The sequence below is a fragment of the Sinohyriopsis cumingii genome, chromosome 6 (genome assembly GCF_028554795.1).
Source record: "Sinohyriopsis cumingii isolate HCF-2022 chromosome 6, ASM2855479v2, whole genome shotgun sequence".
Taxonomy (NCBI): domain Eukaryota; kingdom Metazoa; phylum Mollusca; class Bivalvia; order Unionida; family Unionidae; genus Sinohyriopsis; species Sinohyriopsis cumingii.
The window spans coordinates 136429018-136452447 of NC_142966.1; the positions used below are offsets into that span (position 1 = coordinate 136429018).

The 23430-nt window shown below is 36.7% G+C and overlaps 1 protein-coding gene and 2 non-coding genes across 3 annotated transcripts in view; all 3 read right to left on the reverse strand.

The window, feature by feature from the left end:
* The window catches only part of LOC149798068 (uncharacterized), a 103065-nt gene that overhangs the window by 15450 nt on the left and 64185 nt on the right, over positions 1-23430 (reverse strand). Inside the window, exons 8-10 of the mRNA XM_089963150.1 lie at positions 21981-22106; positions 21249-21377; positions 20589-20714 (exon numbers count right to left, since the gene is read on the reverse strand). Coding sequence (XP_089819276.1) covers positions 20589-20714; positions 21249-21377; positions 21981-22106 — 381 coding nt within the window. The remainder of the gene's footprint in view (positions 1-20588; positions 20715-21248; positions 21378-21980; positions 22107-23430) is intronic.
* Positions 11655-11726, reverse strand: Trnad-guc (transfer RNA aspartic acid (anticodon GUC)). The gene has a single exon. It is a non-coding gene; the product is annotated as a tRNA-Asp (tRNA).
* On the reverse strand, positions 14680-14751 carry Trnad-guc (transfer RNA aspartic acid (anticodon GUC)). The gene has a single exon. It is a non-coding gene; the product is annotated as a tRNA-Asp (tRNA).

A 23430-nucleotide genomic window follows, 5' to 3' on the forward strand; every position in this document is an offset into this window, starting at 1 on the left:
TATGAACTGTCATTGACTTCTTTGTACAAGTGGATACAATTCTTATGCTTTGTTTTAATATAGGTAGCCAGAGATATGGATCTTTTTGACCTAACTTGAGAATTTTATTTTTTTATGATTTTGTATACTAGATCGCTGATTGCGGCTTTTAATTTGCACATAAAATCTGGCCCCTGCCCCCTTTGGTATTTGGGCAAGGTTATTTAAGTGTTACCTCCCCTGAAAATTATTCCCCTTATCAAGTATTCCGGATCAAAGAAAATTATATAACTTATCCGGGAGCCAGTTTTTGGATAGCAAAAGTAGGATGATAAATTAAAATTAACATAATTTTTTTGAAATTTTCTCTACTATAAACAACTATTCATAGTATCATACTGACGATACGCGACTGATGACTATCATGACGAAGCACAAAATAATAGAGGATTTTTCTTTTCCTGCTTTAATACCGGATATCTTTCATTGTCTGGTAAAAAGTACATGATAATTTAATAAATGACGAAACGGAGAGTAAAAATGTATCCGGAGGTTGGCGGCCGATTATACCACAAAATGAAATATACCAGTATATACGAAGGAAAAGAGACTGTTATTGTTATTATCTACCAAACTTGCTTCTGAATCTACGTATTCGAGTAAAAACAAATCACTGTTCAGCATCCAACCCCATCCCCTTTTAGCATGTTCACGTCAGTTTTAATCGCGATAATTTCATAGTTATGAAAAAAAATGTCAAAAATATGATAAGGCGGTAGGTTTCCGATGAGTGAATCTGTTGCAGTAGATTACAGTTTTTACATATTTAAAATTATTTTACCCTATCCGACCACAAATTGCAACGAGTGATGCAAGAATCGAGTTTACAACGTTGTTGTCAGGAAAAGAAAATGGACAAACATTCTTACAGAAGCAAGCAATGACGATTCAGATATCATGGGGGGGGGGGTGATACTGTCGGAAAGGAATGCACTTTTTGTTTATAGCTCAACCTTACAAAATGCTCGTTGCTTTATCTGAAAGCATAACTTCGATAGACACACACAATGAAGCTTCGCAATACATGACGAGATTTCTTGCATTTTCGCATTTAAAATATAAAGGATATATTTTCCACATATGAAAAAAATAGGAATTGAAACAAATAGGAAAAATCTTTCACAATTTGTTTTCTATATTTCACGCTTAATTATATATAAATTCTAAAAGCAATAATACTAATACTAATATTACTACTTCTACTACTACTACTACTACTAATAATAATAATAATAATAATAATCGGAGGAGGAGGTAAGAAGAAGAGGATGACCAAGATAACGGTGAGAGTCATTTGAATATATAATTATTTTAACAACCTTGATGACGATGTCGATATTCATGCCTTGCTGGAGTTGCTTTTAATTCAAAATGTGTACGATGAGTGTATCAGTAACAGCTTACTCATACGTTTTATTTATAACCCAGACAAATATGCGTGTATGCATTTCTATTGGAGTTCAGATTATTTACTAGAAGCTGTGTATTGACCAAGGAAAATGAATGCATATTGCCGCTTTGTGTTTCCACTGCAAATGAAATTCTGCAATTATTTCCAGTCTCGTTTAAAAATTAATTTTAATAAACGTAACGCTAAAGATTTTAATGTAAAATATGACTTAAATATAAAAGCACAAACATGGCACATACTGCGTACCTCTTTAACGGTGAAAGCGACCATTTTGTATAGATAGATTCCTGGTGATTACTTGATATCGAGAGGGTTTGGGTTTGTGCTTAACGCCATTTTGTCAGCACGTGATAGGCTATAGGACACACGGTACTAATGGTATAGAAAAACGGGAACCAGCATGGAAATGGGTGTACCTCTAATAGAGTATATATGGGTTAGGCTGACCAGTATTGGTTAATAATGTAAGTTATGTTGCAGGAAAAAGAATTTTTTAAGAACTTATCCTAGTTGTATGTGGAAAAGAAAATAGAGACATTGTTTTATTGATGGAATTTCAGTCCTTTAACAGTCTTGAATTTGGAACACTCATTGCTAAAATTAGCACCTGACTTTTTGCTGCGGAATGGAAAGCACATGTTTCAAACACATGCAGGTCCAGAAAATGCCGCGGCTCATATCCTTTCCTCTACACAGAAGCTGACATCCAGGCTTCATCTATACTGATAAATATAGGTTTGATCATGAGCACTCAAATATTTTAAGTTATTGAGTTTTTAATATCATTGTATTTGCATAGGTTTACTATGGGAACTGAATTAGTACAGTGAGTCCGATACATGGCGGCTAGTGTTTTTGGTTGGGGAAAAATCCAGGAAAACATTGAGTCGAAACTATAACCCACGCTGACAGAGATGAATTGTACATGATATATAAAGGGGAGAGTCTTAGACCACTCAAAGCGAAATAGTTTTGTTTTTGTTTCCTTTTTCCGGCGGGGGAGGGGAGGGGCGGAGTACCTGTAATACTATGTCCAACCAATATATTTGTCTCTATTTCTTTCCTCGAGATAGCATTTATTCTTCTACTAATATAATGGATATAATTATTTCTTTTTATCCACAAATATGAGCAAAATTATTTTTTTCATTTACAAAAAAATATCTCTGCAAATTCTCATACAACCCCACATCATGCCGTGGAGAAAAATAGCTAATTGTCTTTCAAAGGACAAACCGTGGGTAAGCAACCCTGTGACATTCACATGGGCAAACTGGGGGCAAGAGACACTGTGTACCTTCCAAGGACAAACCATGGGCATGAGACCCCGCTTTTCCCCCAAGGACACATCGTGTGCAAGCGATCAGGTGTCTTTCACAGGGACACAATGTAGACATTCCATCCCGTTTCTGGGAAACAAACAGGAGGACTTTCAATAATGCAATTTATTTACAGTTAATACAATCTCTCTCTCTCTCTCTCTCTAGAACAGACAGTCACAAACCAACTGAGTGAGAGAAAGAAGAGAAATCTTGGTCGATGTAGGTAAAAAGGACAGCCCGACTGACCAATAGTGAGAGAGAGATCAGGATACAGGTAAATAAAACTGACAGGCTGTGTGACCAAGAATGAACGATAATGAGATATGGATCGATGTAAGTAAAGCGGAGAAGCACGTCGACCGGCTGAGAGAGAGAGAGAGAGAGAGCTTTGGCAAATTAATTTTGTTATGTAATGTGTTGTTTTCGAACACTGTTAGGTTATACACATTACAATATATTTACAGTTGCATCGAAAGGAGTATGTGTGTGCCATCAGTGTATTTACAATTACATCAAAGAGTATGTGTGTACCGCCAGTGTATTTATTTACATCCAACAGTATGTGTGTGCCGCCAGTGTAGTTACAGTTATATCAGTCTGTGTGTGCCTCCATTGTATTTACATTTCTATCGTCAGCCTTTTCCAACAGTGTCATTCGAATCGTGAACACTGTACAATAATCGTTGTAAAGTGTACTCAGTATTTACATCCTGTTCACAATCTTTTTTTCGGGCTCGTTCCACATATTTCTTTCACGTATTTCTGTCAAAAGACAGACATACAGAAGTACAGTGACCATTCAAGTGAATTAAAGTTGAATATGGATATTATTTTGCATAGATTACATGTTTTTAACGATCAACAATAGTAAAACAAAATCAGGATTAAATAAGTAATAGCCTTTTAAAGAACGCATGATGATGTTAACCTATTCGTACGTTATGGGACAGTCACTAATTTAATGTGTTCAAAGTGTTTATTACAACTTGCTTTATCTCACATAGGCAACAGAGAAAACGGGCTGTTTTGCTAACCTTACCTTTCTCATCTGAGTCTGGTTATCTCGGCACTTAAAAAGTCATGCTCTTTTTTCAACGTGTGTGTGAATAGATAGACCGAGTGAACGAGAAACTAATGTATGTGTCGAGGATGCTTTTAAAAAATGTATACTGTCCTAGAACCGATTGCATGATGTGGGAAATTTTGGGAGGAATATGAATTTATTTGATATACCAAATTGTGAAATAAAACTTTTGCAAACAGTATCTAGGTTCTAGGTGTTTCGAAAGCTACCAGTAATACGATTATGTTTGGGAGGGCGGAAAATACCCACTCTGTACCTCGTATTTTTGCGATTTATTAAACATTGGCTGATCTTGTATGAATGCCTTCAAGATGCTACCCACACCAATGCTATTTAACGTTGAAAAGATTAGTCATGAGGCACCGTGTCATCCAGGCTACTAAAATCAACGACGTTATTTCGCTTCAAAATCAAGATATCGGAGACGAAACAGTTTTTCTCACTACTTGCGCAAAGGGCTAAGGCCTCGACATTCCAAAACTGGCAAAGCGATATTAACAATTAACATAAATGTGTGCATAATAACATGTATACAACTGAATTAGAACTGGAAAAAATACCTCTCATGTGGATTATCATATTTTTTAAGGATGTTACTTTCTAAATGTATGTGCTCAGTGCATATTGCTGATAATAGAGACAGGTAGGCATAGTATGATTGAGAGAAATAATAGATACCGTGAAATATGCCGGAAAATAATGTTTATTTGGTAGAAGGTTAATTCCATTGTGTTTGTCCAGCTTATGAGATTAAGAAATAATTATTTTAATGAAGTTTATTAATTCTATCCATCTCTATAGACATGTGTCATTAGTCATAGTAGTATATAAGTTAATCATTCTAAGTATATCAATATGGCTGTGCCTCAGACAATCTTTGATAACTCTTACTTAGCGGTAGTAACACCTTTATATTTTAATGCACTGACTATTTATAGGAAATATACATCATGGCGCAGACCATATATGGTGGACCTCAAATAGGTAATGATTTAATATTTTATTTATGATACTCTTTGAATAATCTCCAGCTTTTGCGAGCCTTGGCGAGCGAAACTTGAACATTATTCAACGAGTCGCATCACATATTTACCGAGTAAATATGCAATGGTTGGATAAGTTTCGTCAGTTTCGAGACCGGTTAATGTCCACATTCTTCTGTGAACATATGTGATTTTGTTTACTTCTGTGACATTTAAACAACGCTGGTGTATAGGGTAGATTCCATGCTACATGTATACCGCACCTACATTCACCCCATACACCCGTTATCAAATGAGAAATACTCTTAATTTTACTTGCTGGTGTTCTTTTCCTGAGGTTTTAGCCATTGTTCGTGATATAATATCTAATGCATGACATAACTAGCCGGGAACCAGACTACTGTTTTGGTAACTTGACAATATTCAGATCGACGAGACCATTTCCTCAATTCATTTTGTGACGCGAATCGAAAAATGGCCGCCAAAATATTCATTGAAAACATAAAATGTATGAATGCGGGATTTAATTTTTTTAAAACAATCACAGCCAAACAGTAAAGAGAACACTGCACAATAATTTCATGGCCTCATTTGGATCAATCAGAACTATATAAAGTGATATGTTCATATGTTATAATGTGAAATATATTAACTTGCACACACTATAGGCAAAGTGTACCGAAAATATGGTAATTACTGGTATTGTAGTTTGCAATATGGGCTGGTGGCCTAAATTACTGAAAACATTATTATTATTATTATTATTATTATTATTATTATTATTATTATTATTATATACATTGTGATGATGCAAATTTCTGTCGATCTTTGAAGAGCATATTGCTTTTGGCCAGAACAATTAATTAGATTTATGGGGACAGGCGCTTGTTAAATCGCTATTATGCAAATGATTTCTAATGTCTGTGTCGGGAGAGAAAGTGATAATTAAATTAAGCCTTCGTTAACATAGCCGTTAGACGACTAAAAACTGGACGGTTAACTTCGATTTTATATCGGAACTGTCAGGATTGAAATCTCCAGAACAGTTATTCGGGGAATGTAGGGGTCAGGCTGAGCCGGATGTCTGGAAAGTCAACGGATACAATTCTGGCGGTATAAGCGAAGAAAGCTTGAAGCACGAGGTGTTTGCGTCAAGTATATATAATTTGTTGATACCAATATTATGACTCACGTGAATTGTTTGCTTATATTTTCATGAATTTATTTGTTTAAATTCGTAGATCAACTTTCTTGATACGAGTATAATTGTGTTTGAGTTCATCTGAATTCGTACAATAATCTTCTTTATATAAGTTTGACGAATTGGTTGAAGTTGTCGTCTTGTTTGTATAGGAGTTTGGTATTCTAAGATTTAATGCATTACTTTAGTTGACATGAGTTACCAGAATCCGTAGTTTAGTCATATAATGAATTTCATTCATTCATTTGTGCAAGTGAGACGAGAATGGAACTGTTATATCTCGTGTGTTGTTAATGTGAGTCAGGATCGAATAGTCGTTAGGAAGTACATTAATCTTACGAAACTAGGTTTGTTTCTGGTCTGCCATGTTTAGCTGACCAGATAACCTTGGTATCTGTCTGAATTACGACAGAACGATATCGACCGCTCCGGTGGCCTAGTGGGTAGAGCGTCCGCCTCGGATGCGGGAGGTCATAGGTTCGATCCTTGGCCGAGTCATACTATATACTTACAAACATGATACTAACAGCTGCTTTGCTTAGCGCTCAGCATTAAGAGTTTAGTGTTAGGACTGGTCGGCCTGGTGTCAGGATAACGTGACTGGGTGGGACATGATGCTACATGTCTGCGACATGATGCCCCTGTGCTAGACATCACTATAAACTGCCACACTGCAGACATCGTGGCGATATGACTGAACAATTGTTAAAGGTACGTTAAAAATCCAAATCACACACACACACACACACACACACACAGACACACGCACACACAGAGAACGATATCTGAACATAACGAGAGGGCAGTAACTGTCGACTTGTGGTAGAATAACCGACAGAAATTTAGGTTGCTTCTCTGTACATTTTACAAGGGCAAATAGCTCCACTGGCGTATTCAGTGCCGTATCAACGTACGTACTGACACAAGTATCTACGTATCTACATGCTTACATATCCACCTACCCACACAAAGTTTGAGGGCCAGTTAGAGGCAAGACAGTAGGGAGGTTGGAGGAGAAAAGCAAAAGAGCGGAAGGACCGAGGATCAACTACCGTGACGTTGGAGTGAACCGGAATGCACAGGTTATTAAGTTGTACAAGGCAATTATTTCAAAAAGAAGTGTATCTTCCTAATGTAATGTGGTATCACAATTGTTTATGAAATTGATTAAATTATGGTCTTCATAGACGGGGGCTCGAGTCATTATGTTCAATATATCTGCTCAGATCTCTTTTTATTCTACCTGTAAGTTTACTCGATCCAGGCAATAACACCGAGGGCGATCTTCTCCTAGATAACGAGAACCAAATAAAGCGGACAGCTTATAAGAAGGTACAATCCGCTAATTAACCCATCCCACAAGGTACGCTAAAAGTGGGCGCTCGTCCCGGGGATCAGAATATTTTTATTCGCGTGAAGAGTCTGAGCAAATATATAATAAAATAGGTATCTAAACATTGATAATTTTCAAAAGCACTTGTTAAGAAATAGCGATCAGATTGAATCGAATCATTATCTGCTTATTTCCTTTTATATCATGTGCATGCAATTTGTTTGCCCTTTCTTTTGATATTGTGATGAAAATATTTTAAGAGATTGAGGAAAATTCCTTGTGGTTCGGGTCGTATGTTAAATATGTGAAGTGAAGAATTACCTTTGTATTCTCTTGGGAGAAGAGATATTTAGGCCAATCCGCAGTAGTAAATACGGCTGTTTTAGTGTGTAAGCGTTACGCTTAATTTGGGGAAAATATTCCAGCTGTGCACTGCCCGTTTTTTTATTGTTGGTGCAAGGATAGTCTGGTTTAACTGAGTAGAGCCATACTAGAGGTAGGATTAATACGTGTGTGGCTATTTTCGAGTAGGGCAGTACAATTTAAGTGTAGGTCATGGACTTAATTCTTGTGTCGCCGTACAAGTAGACCAGGATGGCGACAGACATACAGTTAGAGGATTTAAGTAGATTTGTAAGGACGAGTTAGATAACGAAGGGGCCCGGTTAGCTGAATTTGTTGAGCGAAGTGTTAGAGAACACAAGTAGCAATTACCAGCTGAGCGCGAACGAGAGGAAGACTGACGAACAGCTGTGCAAGCGGCTGGACGAGAGCTACAACTAGCCAGATTGCAGGCCGAAGAAAAATCTACAAAACGCGAACATATGTTAGTCATGCAGAGACTGAGGATCGAAGCAAAGCCAAGAAGTGGTGAAGACCTGACTGAACGTTCAGGCCCCACACGTAGGCGATCTGAAGACATACGAACAATACAGGTCACCACGTCCATGTTCAATGACAAGGAAGAGATCACTGACAACTTTTTGACATATACCACAATCACTGGTATCCTTGGCGTATACCACAATATGACACCGAACGAGGTAGACGAATACGACGCTCAGAAGAAAGCGCTACTATGGCACTATGAGATGTCGGCAGAAACGTTTCGGAAACTCTTCAAAGAATCGAAGAAGAGAGCTACCTAAACGCTTGCGCAATTCCATAGCCGAGTACGCGTAATTTTTGATAAATGGATGAAAATGTCTGGTATCGCGCTAACATTTGAAGGCATACGCGAATAAATTTTGAAAGAGCGTGTGTTAAGTACATACAAAAAGGACTTAATAGCATTCTTAGCAGAGCGTGAATTCTCAACCTTGGATGATATAAGCCTGATGCCCAAAGACGGAATGGTCAGAATGGTAGGAGACTAGGTGCCGGAAATCTCAGTCAAGGATATTTCCGTGGATCGGGGAAGACTCGGAGGCAGAGAAGGATACCACGGGGAGGAAAGGTGAGCCGGTGTGTTACAGCTGCAGCAGACCGGGCAATGTCGTTAAGGATTGTAGGAAGTAGCGTCCGACAACGATTAATTCGGTAACTCCGAATACTGTTAACAAATGGAAGACAGTGGAGTTGACTAACACAGCGGTAGCTACGGTTAAAGGTGAGATGTCAACCGTGCTATATGATACCGGCTGTAGTTATCTGGCCTTGGTAGAAAGTAGATATGTCAAGAATGGAGATTACACAGGCGAGACGGTTGAAGTCCAGTTTGCTAACCGGACAAAAGATTCGCTCCCGGTCGTTAACATTGATCTTGAGTCGCCATATGTAAAGGGACGAATTCAGGCAGCGTGTTTGTCGGGACTGTCTCATGACGTAATTTTAGGGCGTAGGTATGTTTTGCCACAACCTAACCCTATGACGTGTACACCTCTGTACACGTGGGGTCCGTTGAGACGAGGGCTATGAAGAGAAGGTCAGGGTCAAAGACGCTAAGACCCACGACTTCGCCCAAAGACAGTTTGCTACCTGGCGAGTTGAGGAAACTTTAAAAGGAAGATTTGTCTCTCAACAAGGTACGCAGGTACGCAAAAGATGGGTCCATACGGAAATTGCCATACGGCGAAGTGAAGTTCGCGACGAAACGCGGTATTTTGTACCGGTACACCAAGAAAGCGGCCGATACGTTTAAACAAGTTGTTGTGCTCATAGCAAAGCGAGCAGAAGTGTTTAGGCTGGCACATGAGGGTCTACTTGGAAGCCACATGAGCGTTGCGAAGACCAGATGTAGGTTAGTGAAGGAATTCTACTGGCTAGGTGTGTACGGGGATGTTCGGAGGTTTTGTTTGTCGTGTGATAAGTGGCAGCAGGTGGCATCTAAGACCTCCCATCACCCAGTGCCACTAGGAACCACCCCATTGATTGACGAACCTTTCTCGATAGGGGCAATGGACCTAGTAGATCCGATAAAGAAGGCGGCAGAAAGAAACAGGACGAAGGAACGTCACTTCGAGGTGGGTGACAAGGTGTTGTTATTGCTGCCGTTAGAACACAACAAACTTCAAATCTCATGGAGGGGACCATTCGTGGTAATCGAGAAAAAGGGTAGGCATAACTACCGTATCCGGGTAGGAGACAAGGAGAAGCTGTAGCACGTAAATCTCCTGAAACGTTACAGTGCAAGAGACATCCACATAGTTCGTGCTGGCTACAGTTGTAACTGAAGAACCCGACGACAATGAAGGAGAGGCGGGAGTACATCGCAGCTGTCCGTTGACGAGGGAAGAAACCTAAGTCGACGTTGTACTTTACGTGACGTTAACGTCAGAGCAACGTAAGCAAGTGGAATTGTTACTCCATGACTACTCAAGCGTCTTGACAGAACGAACTAGCAAGACGGAGTTGAAGGAGTTCACCCTGAAGTTACTTGATGCGAAGTCAGTTAAGTTAATACCATATCCGCTACCCTATGCGAAATTAGAAACTGTCCGAAATAAAATTCAAGATATGACTGACTTGGGAGTCATAGAACCAGTTGAGTCGGTGTATAGCTCTCCTATTGTATTGATACAGAAGAAAGACGGTACACATAGTTTGCGTCGATTACATGAAGTTGAACAGGATCACGGAATTCCAGGTAGAACTGTTACCTGATCCTGAGTCCGTATTTGCCGGGGAGACCAACGTGAATAATTTTTCGAAAATCGACCTGTCTAAGGTATATTGGAAAATTCCAGTCCAGAATGAAGACAGAGGAAAACTCGCCTTCTCAACTCCAGATGGGACATACCAGTGGGTAGTCATGCCATTCTGGGTCCAGAATGCGCCGAGTGTCTTCACGCGTATGATGCGAAAATTACTTGAACCGTTAAAGGGGGGACTGTAGTTTCAAACATGGACGATTTACTCTTAGCAACAGCTACTTGGGACGGTCTTATCATTTTGCTGAACAGCTTCAACAAACGGGACTGACTGCACGACCATGTAGGGTTTAGGAAACTAACCTACCTTGGCCATACCCTCAGCGAAGACACGTTAACCCCAGATAATTCAAAGGTCGACCAACTTAAGGACGCCGTACGACTGACCACTAAGATGGAAGTTCGATCTTTCTTGGGACTGGCAGGGTATTATCGTCGATATGTTGCTAACTTCAGCGCTATTGCTACCCCATTGACTGACTTGACTCGGAAAAAGGCTCCGACGAAAGTTATGTGGACTATATATATTCTAAAATAAACAACAAAAACACGTAAAATGTGTGACCGGTTTCGCTTTATTACTTCATCATACTGCATTCAAACTGAATTCAATATCATTGCTTACGTCATTAAATATATTCTGCTTCTAAGTGATAAATAATATAAACAATATCACATAAACAAGATGTCGTCATAGCTTACATTTTTAATCTATATGTCTTAATCTTTAACGAATAAATAACCTGGAGATTTACAGCACAGATTAATTTTTATATTATTCTAATTTACAGAAGAACATAACTAGTGAAAGTATAAATTAATATTATAAAAATAAGTTTACTAATTCTTTAAAAATGAAAGTACATTTTAAATTAATTCTCAAAACATTATGATTAATTATTTATAAAATACTTGATTATAAGTAGTATGCACACCATCATTTTTTATTATATCAATTGAGTTCTGATGAAATATTGAACATTCATCAATAATATATCAAGATATAATACTTTTTTTTAATTGTCATATTTATCTTTTTAAATGTGCATTATACATAAAAAAAATATTAATAAATTAGATCACAATTATCGGGATACCAACCTCATCCAAAATAAAACATAAAAAACACCTCCTCCCCGGCGGGGAATTGAACCCCGGTCTCCCGCGTGACAGGCGGGGATACTTGCCACTATACTACCGAGGAGTTACAACTCTAGTACAGTAATCATATTATATCGATAACGTTTATGCACTCTATATAGGTTATGCACTCTATATAGGTTAATCTATTTATAGCCAGTGGAAATGTATATCAACTTGAAGACACGACAGCAATATATACTAAAACATTTAAATCTGGCCCAATTCACCAATCAGATTTATAGTTTTACACTTACGAAGCGGAAGAACTTCCTTCCGACCATAAGATTTAAAACAATACCTTTCCTATATCTGAAATGCAACACGTAGTTTTTCCTATCAGTTAATCATTTAACATCCAATTAAGTTTCTCACTGAATTTTCATGTCATCGTCTTGAAATGTTGCGATTTTGTTTCGTGCACGAATGATTTAAACATAATTCATATTTACATATAGTACAACACCATTCAGTCGATATATGCTGGAAAAGACGGCTCAGTCTACACGTAATCCGCTATAGTCATCGTGAGTTTTGGAAGATTCCGTTTTCGATACCCCAGAGAAATAAAAGGGAAGCAACTACATCGTGGCCGAATAGAAAAGCTGATTACGGCTTCGTAAACAAATAGATACTTCCATCAGTCATGGTGGAATCGAATTCCATTTTTTATTTTTTATTATTTTTTTATTTTTTTATTTTATTATTTCCTCATGGGAAACGGACCAACCTGTTGCATGTATTCAATGAGATTTGCCCCACTCTATGTCGATTCGAACGGTGTTGAAATAACTTCGTGCGCGAAATGAATTAGTTATGTTAGCTACAGTACAGTTTCATAACGCTAACCTGAACATTTAATGAGCTACAGAGGCGCGATTCTGTGCAGGATGAACCAAAACAATACAGATGGACCGGGAATACTAAAGAACAAACAGAACGTAAAACTTCAACGGTGCCTGTCATATAAATGTATTGTATGTACATTATTTCTTTTAAATATATTGTACTCAACAACTGCGTTGAAAATACCATATTGTGTGCAGTTAAGGTTTCCGTCTCCAATATTGAAGCAAAACGTATACCAAATGAGACCGATTGACGAAAATAAAATATTGCAATGCTTACCATTGGAAAAGAGGCTATTGTCACCAGAATATTCTGTTCAAAATAATATTTATTTTGGACACACAGGATACTACCCCGTGTTTTCCTGACTCGCGATATGTCGACTTATTCTGCGCACAGCTTTGAGAAGACGCAGTGTTTATCTATCGCAGTTAATAGCGACATCTAACACTGTGGCATCGCGCCGCAGACATGTAGCATCATGTTCCACTCGGTCGCATCTTATGTTACGTGTTTAGGTTCTAATAAACAGTAACAAAGCAAGAATGAAAACAAAAAGCTTTGAAAAATTAAACAAATAATTTATTCCCTGGAAAAACAATGTCAAAATGAAAAAAATAAGAACTTACCGTTTTAAGAAATCAAATCTAGAAATAATCCAAGAATAATGCACCGATTAAATTTTAGACGTTTTAGTAATACAATTTGAGTTCGAGTCCCGACGAAAAATCCAAAATGGAAGGCGATGACGTATACTGTAGTTTGTATTGTGATGTTGTGTCTACAGTTCTTTGTTCATTCACAAACAATATTCCGGTGTTTGAATTTCCTAATAAAATGTAAGGAAAATGTCTTTGTCCAAGAATTTTGTTTGAGCAATCAAATGTTTCCAGGAAAAAAAATTAATCCTCTAGAATCCAAATAATTTGAATTAAAATTAAAATGTAACTCCAAACATGTTACAAACAAACACTTTCCATTGTAAAGGCCCAACTGAGAAGTATCTCTCTAAACATCACCATTAAATCTAACTAATGCGCAATTTCGGAAAACCCAGAATTGCGAAATAGAGGCTGTTTACATATCTAAAGTCACGTACTCCCAGTATGACCTTGATAAAACCAATAATTTTACTCCGAGAATAAAATAAAATAGAAAGTTGTTTACTTGTCTCAGTGACTTCGGAATCAAGGTCTGGAACTAAGTCAAAAATAGAAACAGTGTTTCTATCATTAGTGTAAAAGAAAATAAAAGCTGATAACATGTTAAAATGCCTTTACGTTATAAAGTCGTTGTTATCAAGCAGAAAGACTGTTCACTGTCTGTCTTAATATGGTCTCTAGGACAATCCATTTATAGCTTAGCCGGCTTTTGTTTCTTTTACCTCAATATCATTTTTGTTGTTTGCAAGGAACATAATGGATTTTAATTAGTTCCCTTTTCTACAAATCGGAACAAAAATATTGTAAAGGTAGTTGGAAACGGGATACTTGTCCCACCGTACAAACAGAATCCCAGCACCAACCTCAGCAAGCTTGCATCTCTAACAGAGAGAGAGAGAGAGAGAGAGAGAGAGAGAGAGAGAGATGCCTTTGGAAATTTAATATTTTTAAATGACGTTTCTCGAACCATGCTTTCTTAAAACCAATACAAAGCAAAGCAGAGCATCCCAATAAAGTGTGTGCCACCAATGTATAAATACCTTAATCTTGCTATAATTTATCAATTTTGTGTCATTGGTACGATAATCCCATGGAAAGTGTAGTGTACAAGTTCGTGGTTTTCATCCAGATGATTTTTTTTAACCGCTTCCAGAGATTTCTAAATATTTATTCCCTTAATTTTTTTTTTTTTATTTTTTTTTTTTTATTTTTTTTAAAGAAACTTTGCAACGTGTATTCACTTCGTAAGAGAGACTGGTGTAATAACATAAACAGAGAACGTTATGTAACTACGCTCGTATGCGCGTGCATGTGTTTGTTAATAATGTACTTGTAGTAGTAATTATCTTGTGATGGATTTAGCTGTCAACAGGCATGCATATGAAAACAAGACCTTTTGATAACATGCACAACAATTAATTTATAGATTTTTAATCACCAAGGGTTGTTTGTAATTAGTATATGGATTTTTTAAATAATAAAAAATAAAAATAAAAAGTAATCGTCCTCCCCGGCGGGGAATTGAACCCCGGTCTCCCGCGTGACAGGCGGGGATACTTGCCACTATACTACCGAGGAGTCACGATGTTTATGTTAAATATAACTCTTTTATGGCTTTCAAGTTAATGTGTTACTGGGTTAAATTATTTTTAGTTTAAGGAGACCCAGTCAGATAAACAAGTGAACGAGTTGTACTCAACTCTCAACAATGACTATTAAAATCATATCCCCCGACATAATTGATTTGACTGACGGCCATACATGATCGTGTTGTGTACATCAGTTCACGAATGATATTATTTTTCACATTTATGAAGGTGATGAACTTGATTTCGAGGATATCGTTTTTTTTTTTTTATCATAACACGTTACTAAATTATGTGGACCGGGAATTCAAGAGCCAAGAGGTCAGCAAAACATCAACCATAATTTTTACCAGTCACATCTGCATTATAAGTGGGTATAGCTTTAATCAGATCGCACTCAGCAAATAGCGTTGAATATACATCCTTATATACCTTAAATGACCCGTGTACTATATAAATGGTTTGGTGATGTTTAATTGTCTGCACTACCGCAATCTTGCACACACACACACACACACACACAGACACACACACACACACACGCACCCCACGTAGAACTCCGGGTAGTTGAGTGGTCAAAGGCGCTTGTCTCCCCATACCACTCGTACATCTCATCTCTGTCCTTGTGAGTTTGACTCAGCTAGACCAACGCGGATGTGTGTGAAAACTGGCCAGGAGCTTCCCCGTGGGTCGAAGGTTCGCCCCATGGTCTTCCCAGATTCTTTCCCAAGCACAAATACTGGCCGTCATGTAAAAGCACCCACCCACCCCCATCATATACCAAAAAATGTTACCATCCGAAAATGAACGATTATCTAAGATAACTCCTTCCGCCTTTCAGCTAAGAGAGAAAGTGGCAATGGGTATGAAAAGTTTCATATTATCGTATAACTACAGAAATATAAACAGTTCATGTAATACTGAAGTGTACAGACACGTTCGAACATGTGAATGTTTCTTGCAGACCCGTCACCTACGTCACATTCGCAAATATTTCTTAGAATAAAGACAATGTCAAAAGTGATGTGTTTATTCATGATACTGTTGCAAATACATGCAATATTTTTGCGACTATGCACAATAATATTCCAAATAAATGCAAAATTTTGGTGACTATTTCCAAAATAATGGATTTATATAGTTTTGAATATTATCACTATTATTGCGTAGATTGGCAGAAAAGTCGTGCTAATATTGGCAATACATTTGTATTTCTTCATCCATCACTTTACTACTAATTGGCTTCGAAACAGGTGCATCAGTACAATTTTATTATGATTGTCGATGTTGTGATGAAAAACACTACGCATATTTTTAGCCAACCATTCAACTGTAGGGACCTTTATGGACCCACAGATTGAGGCCAAACTATCAGGGTTCCTTGAATCCATAAAAGCCTGGGGGAGGTGGCAACATCCCCTTCCCCAGCAACAACTAGCAGGCTGCGGTGCAGTCAGAAAAAAGTGGCACATGCACAATTGTGCGAACGCTACTATAATTAAACTCAACAACAACAATGAAAAACATGTATTACAATCGATGAATACCGCGTCTATGGCGTTTTAGTATACAATATTCTAAAATGTACACTTGGCTGTATGATAATAATAATAATAATAATAATAATAATATTTGTCTGTGTGTATGTATGTACGCATATATATATATATATATATATATATATATATATATATATATATATATATATATATATATATATATATATAGAGAGAGAGAGAGAGAGAGAGAGAGAGAGAGAGAGAGAGAGAGAGAGAGAGAGAGAGTTTATACTTATGAAGCCCTGTGGATATTTTATAATACCAAAATAATAAATAAATACCAGTAGCAAAATAAATAAAGTACAAAATGTTTCAACTTTAGAAAACAGAACTACACAATAAAACTAGTTAGTATAATCCTCGCTTTATGGTTCATGACAATTGCTTATTTATTCATATTCTGTATAAGTTAGTTAATCAATCGAATATACAATATAATATCCTTATCTAATGAAATACTTGGCAGATAGTCTTATCACACCAATCCATGCCTCGAGCTCCAAACCAGCTGGCATATCGTTTGAACTACCAAGTAACCTAATCAGTAGATGATCATCTAACTGGTCACATAAATCACGTTAAATTTCTGGAGCCATACACGACAATAGATTATCCATCAAATGGTTTCTGTCGTCTAAGGTTAAGGAACAATTCATCGAAGTGTGTACAATAAGGTCAACACTTGTTTTGCCACATAGGTGACACAGTCCAGATCTTGCTTGCATTCCTCTAATAGGAATTAATGTCCCATTTTATAGAGTTGTGACTGAGACAGTGTAAGCGATTTTCCATGTCTGATGCACTTTTAGTCCTGGATTAATTTGTAAAAATCGATCGAATCCCTCTGATGGATTTCTGATACTCATTCGTGTTTACTCTCCTTGAATACCTGTATTCTTGCCCCAGTTAAATTGTTCAATGTTATATATATATATATATATATATATATATATATATATATATATATATATATATATATATATATATATATATATATATATATATATGATGCCAAGACTGGGGACCTTAGACTCATCGTTAACGATTCATGAGTCACTATAAATATGATTCATTGCTAAGGTGTGGATGAAAGTTACCAGCTTAAAGCATAACAAGTATAACTGTGTTTAATGACTGGGGGGGGGGGAGGGGGCGGGAAGATATAGAGTTACCAAGAGACAAATTGTATAAACATTTTAATGGTAGTATTTTCATGTTCTAACATCTCCACATTACTGTTGAGTCGTCCGTCCTTCCAGCCATGTATGCATAAATACATTTAGGCAAAAACTGAAGCAGCAATATAGTTCATATATGCATAAGTACAGCATAAAAATACATACGTATATACAGTTAAATGCACATTAAATACCCATACACGCATAGCTACAAACTTACAAACATACATACAGACATGTATACACACTCAATTTACAACCATATGTATATAACTAAAAAACACTTGTATTTATCGAAATATATTATATTAATTAGTAATGTGCCCCCCCCCCCCACCTCCGACCATCCATTCTGAAGGAATTGCGATAGAAAATTACGAGATGGCCATTGTGGCAGCTGTGCTGGATGTCCGAACGGCGACATGTTCATTTTGGATACAAGTAGACCAGGGAGAACTCTGTGTGTGTGTGTGTGTGTGTGTGTGTGTGTGTGTGTGTGTGTGTGAAGTTTAATGCCAATCCTACAAGTAGTTTAGCAGGGGTAGCGCTAACACACGTACGGACGAAAGATGGACAATGCCATAAGCTCTTCTGGTTTATTACATAGAGATCTGGAAATAAATTTCTTGCCACAGAAAGTCACGAGGCTCAATTCTTGCAATACTTAGTATGCTCCCCAACGTGAATACTTGCTGCTGGGGGATCTTAGCTAAAATGTCATTTTGTTATGCGGTGTTGCATACATGCCATTCTCCATATATTATGGAACCCTGATATGCTACTAAATCAATGTGTACTTATTTGATATCCAAATTTAGCAAAGAGCTTTCATTAAAGTGCTTCCTAACAAATTACTGAAACAATTCGAACTAAATTAAGTAAGTCTGATTAAGAAACTAATAATTTTTTTATATAGTAAAAATCACTGTACAGGTAGAAATGAAGGCGCATGCCAAATTTTGTGTGTGTGTGTGTGTGTGTGTGTGTATTTTGGATTTTAACGTAGTTTTAATAATTTTTCAGTCATATCGCAACGATATCTGCAGTGTTGCAGTTTGAGGTGATGTCTAGTACTGGGACATCATGCCGCAGACATGTAGCATGATGACCCCACCCAGTCATATTATCCTGACACCAGGCTGACCAGTCCTAACAATAACCTCTTAATAATGAGCGCCCAGCGAGGCAGCTGTTACTATCATTATTATAAGTCTTTGGTATGACTCGGAAAGGGTTCGAACCCGAAACCTCCAGCATCCGAGGCGAAACTATATTTCAGCTTGTAAAAGAGTAACTTTATTTTTCTCATCCCAGATATTTTTCTGTCGAACCGGTTGATTGGTTTTTAAGACACTTTCATCACCTAACCTGGCCATATCACCCTCAGGAAATAGGAGCTAACTGTATTTCCCAAGACCAAGGCATATGACAGGGGCTGGTTTGGGGGGGGGGGGTAACTAACCCAAGCTCTTTGATTTACGAGCCCGACGCTCTTAGCTGTATGTTAGTAATCATTAAACACATAAATGAAACATGCACATTTTACAGAACATTACCAAATGAGCCACGACAGCAACCCACCCCACCCCACCCCACACTACCCCCATTGATCCTGAAATATTCACTGCAGTTCCTTAGACCATAAAATGTTTAAATATTTGGCACGTATACCTTCCTTATCACGCACCCTACAAAATCGCGACATTGAGAGATGGGAACATTTTTGAAAGGTAAAACACAGGAGACGGGTTCAAACATGCATAGTAACACCCTCCCAATATAATAATAATAAAATAAAAAACAATATAAAATAAAAACACAAAAAAAGAAAAAGCAAAAGCATCCAGCCAAATGTATTAATGTATAAGGACAGAAATATAACTATATGGGTATTGGGATGGCGGGGACTTAATTAGACTTATTTTTAACTGTAATGTTATACCTTATTTCTGTGCAAGTACAATTTCACATAACATAATTTATTACATTTAATTGAACAATGAAACAATATCTCCACAAGTAGCATTGTTTAAATTCAACTTCATATATTCTGCCATATTTGCAACAGCTAGCAAGAATAATGCATGCTTGCTCATAACTACTAGTCTGATTAATTTAAAAGTGTCAAACGTTATGTGAATATAGGAAATTGTTATTAAAAAAACCTGTGAAATAAAACGGTATCAGCTTTTAGCCCAATCGGATTAAAAACAGATCTCCTCTGTCTTTATGTATAACAGTGGAGATTGATTTTAATCATACTGCATTAAGCCCAAAGCAATTTCGAGTTTATAAATGTTCACCGTAATCAGCAAATACGCTGCAACTTGGTTGTCTCACTCAGTCAACATCATAGATCTCTTTAAAATGATCAGAAACAAAAACTGACTTCCAGGAAATTCATAATTTTCAATATAATAACGACATTTAAGGGGAAAAAATGGAATCTCATAATGAAACAGCATTTTATACGCAACATTCGATCTACATCGCTTGCTGACTAAAATCCAAAATAATATCTCAACATGAAAATGTGAGACATTCTGCCGAATTTTAACAACTGTATTGCCTTAGCGTATTCTTGAGGGTTGCCGTGTAATCACAAGAAGAAGAGGTGATACTCGGGAGGACAGGTCATCCGAGCCTAACTTGCTGCGGAACCTATATTGCATTATTCCCTTACTAACGGGTTTTGATAACTCATCAAAGTCTTACCTGCAGCAGAACCAGTCTGATATTCGCGACTAGTGACATCTGTAATCTTCAGGCAATCAAGATGTTAACTGCAATACTAAGTCCGCTTCTGTCAGCTCTGACAAGTGATAAAAATCTTACCATCCATGTATTCGACATTTTAATGTCGCCTATAAAATAACAGTCATTCACAAGGTATAGATCTATTATTATTGTTGGTTTTGTTGCTGTTATCGTCGTTGCTAATTGTCTTAACAATGGTGGTGATGGTGTGTTTATTGCAAATGTTGTCAAAATTGCCAATTCCAACCAATTTTACGGTAATATGCAAAACTACATATATTTTAGGGGTTAATCTTACTTTATTTGATACGATAAAGATAAACATTTAACTATACCTTCACAAGAATGCCCATCTTCCCTGAGCGAATAACCAGCATCAGGACATGCGCACTTATAGCTTCCGGGTATATTGATACAGGTAACAGCGCAGCCGCCGTTATTGACCATGCATTCATTGACATCTGTTTTAAAAAAATCGGAGATTTATTTTGTTAATATTTTTTATTGTAAACAATAGCATTAGATTTCTTTGTTCACTAAGTACATTTCAGAAACATGTAAATTTGTGCGTCGGTGATTGTACTTTACGGAATTTCGTTTATAAACATGTACCAGAATATCATATTCATACAATTATTAAATTAGCCTTTTATTTATTTTTAGCGCGATACTTTAACAAAAACATAGATTAAATTTAAATTTAATAGAATGTTTAAAGATAGCTGTAAAAATATTATTTGAACTGAACATACACATGCCATGCTGGTTTTATTTGTATTGACTTCTTAAAAACATTCTGTAAATGCATGGTTCATTAGCAGTGTGTGCATTTGCCTGGGAAGTGATAATCAATAAATATGGTTTTCATTGAATTTATTAGCATCGTTTATTAGACACTGTCTATAAATGGGGAGATTGACTAGAAACATGATCTGTATCATTACCAAAAATGCTTATATTTTCAATGGTAAATAATTTATCGTTCCCATTTGTACCTTTGCACGTCATATTCTTGTCGCCTGGTACGTATCCATTATAACATTCACAGGTGTAAGACGGGTTCGTATTGAGGCATCTGCCGTTTTGACAGATCTTACTGGCATATTTTGCACATTCATCAATATCTGTGAAAGAAAAAAAATCAAATTAAAATAATATCGTGATACTTATTTGTTTTAAATTAATATTTTCCTCGTTCTAACTTGTGATTAAGGAGTCTTCTTTCTGAGAGTTAGTAAATGACATTAGTGTGACATAGTCTTCACGAAAAAATGCTAATTTAGTAGGGACATAATGTATTGAGTCGCTTTCATGGATGTTACCTAAGTATGGAAAATGCGCTATGTCTAATCTAATTAGCTCAGTCAACATCTCTAATACCAATTTGAATAATTGAACGAGAAATATCCAAATTAAATATTAAAATATTAACAGAATCTATGTCAGAATCTTGTGAATTTTTTTCTTCTATATTTCTTGAATGAAACAGCTTCAGACGAAGAGAGTTTAGCTATTCGTACATCTTATTTTATTTCGACTTATCGACATAAATGCTGTGAGAATTCGATTCATCCGAAAAAAGAAAATACAATACTACATTAATTGTACGATGCCCATTTATTATTTCAACATTTAAATGTGCACCTCTGTGTGGAATCAGGATATAAAATATTTTGAATTTGTTTGAAAACATATCTGTGTCAGTATATTGATAGTCGGTTAATTACCTGTGCAGTTGTGTTTGTCTGTCCCTACTTGGTATCCGGCCTTATCACAGAGACATCTATACGAACCGTAGTCGTTCACGCATATATCTTCGCATCCACCATTATTTTCCTTACATTCGTCTATGTCTATGACATAAAAAGTATCTGACTAATAGCAAATTACATTGTGCAAGTATATACTGAAAGCAGTTTTCTATATGAACGGGTGTAATGCAGTCTCGTGTAAAGTTATCAGAACAATGACAGCTGCCAGACATTCGGCTTTAAGAACCTCATGTGTATATATATATATATATATATATATATATATATATAGAGAGAGAGAGAGAGAGAGAGAGAGAGAGAGAGAGAGAGAGAGACAGACAGACAGACAGAGACTTTTATTGGTTAGATATCGGTTACATTGAAATATTTCACCAGAGAAATGAGTGACAATAAACAATATCTCCAGTTCAAGAGAGAATTGCTCCTTTATATCTACTAAAAAATAATGAAGATTTCTTTTTATAGTAATAAATAAATTATGTGCAAAAGCGGTTGATTTACATTGGTTTTCTCTGTTCTGTGCCAGTGCGACTAACATTTGCATTACTACATCGATAAAAAGAACTTCAGAACTTTTACAATAACTTTAGGACAGCGATGTTTTACAAATTTATCTTACACGCATCATGCTTCGAGTTGTGTATTTTGTCAAAATAACGGCCGCATTATGACGAAAATAAAGACATTTCGATTTTTTAGATCACATTTCATGTGCGGATTGATGTTGGTGAGGTAGAGTAATTAGAAACATAAGAGGGGTTGTATCTACCAGACGCTAGAGACTGACATCTTTATATTAAATAATTAATGATTGTGGGTTTACTTCTAAGGATTTTCGTCCTTCATTTTGTTTGTTTCTACATTCAAAAGCAAATTTTTGTACGGCGATTGCAAATTTGTAGTCTAACTTGGTAGCAGACGCTGTATCCCATTTTCAATTGTCACTTGATTTCGGTTTCCAATCAAAGCTATTCAACACCCGATTTATCGATGGTATCCGAATACGATTGTGACGAGAGTTAAAACTGATAATAATAATAATAATAATAATTAAGATTTGTTGTTGTAGTTGTTTGAAATGTGTACTGTTTGTCGTTATAGAGTACTGCTAGTAAACAATGACGTTTGCGTGACACGGTACAACAGGTCATGCAAGTTCAGTCACGAACAGCTTTCAGGAATCATGCAGAAAAACTAAATATTAAAAAGACAGCACTTCATCCTTGTGTTTGAAGCTTAGTTTTATGCTTTTATTGATGGTACTACCCTGACTGCAAACTATAGACTAGAGGGTATAAATATTGACTAGAGGGTATACATGTAGACTAGAGGGTATAAATATAGACTAGAGGGTATAAATGTAGACTACAGGGTATAAATATAGACTAGAGGGTATACATATAGA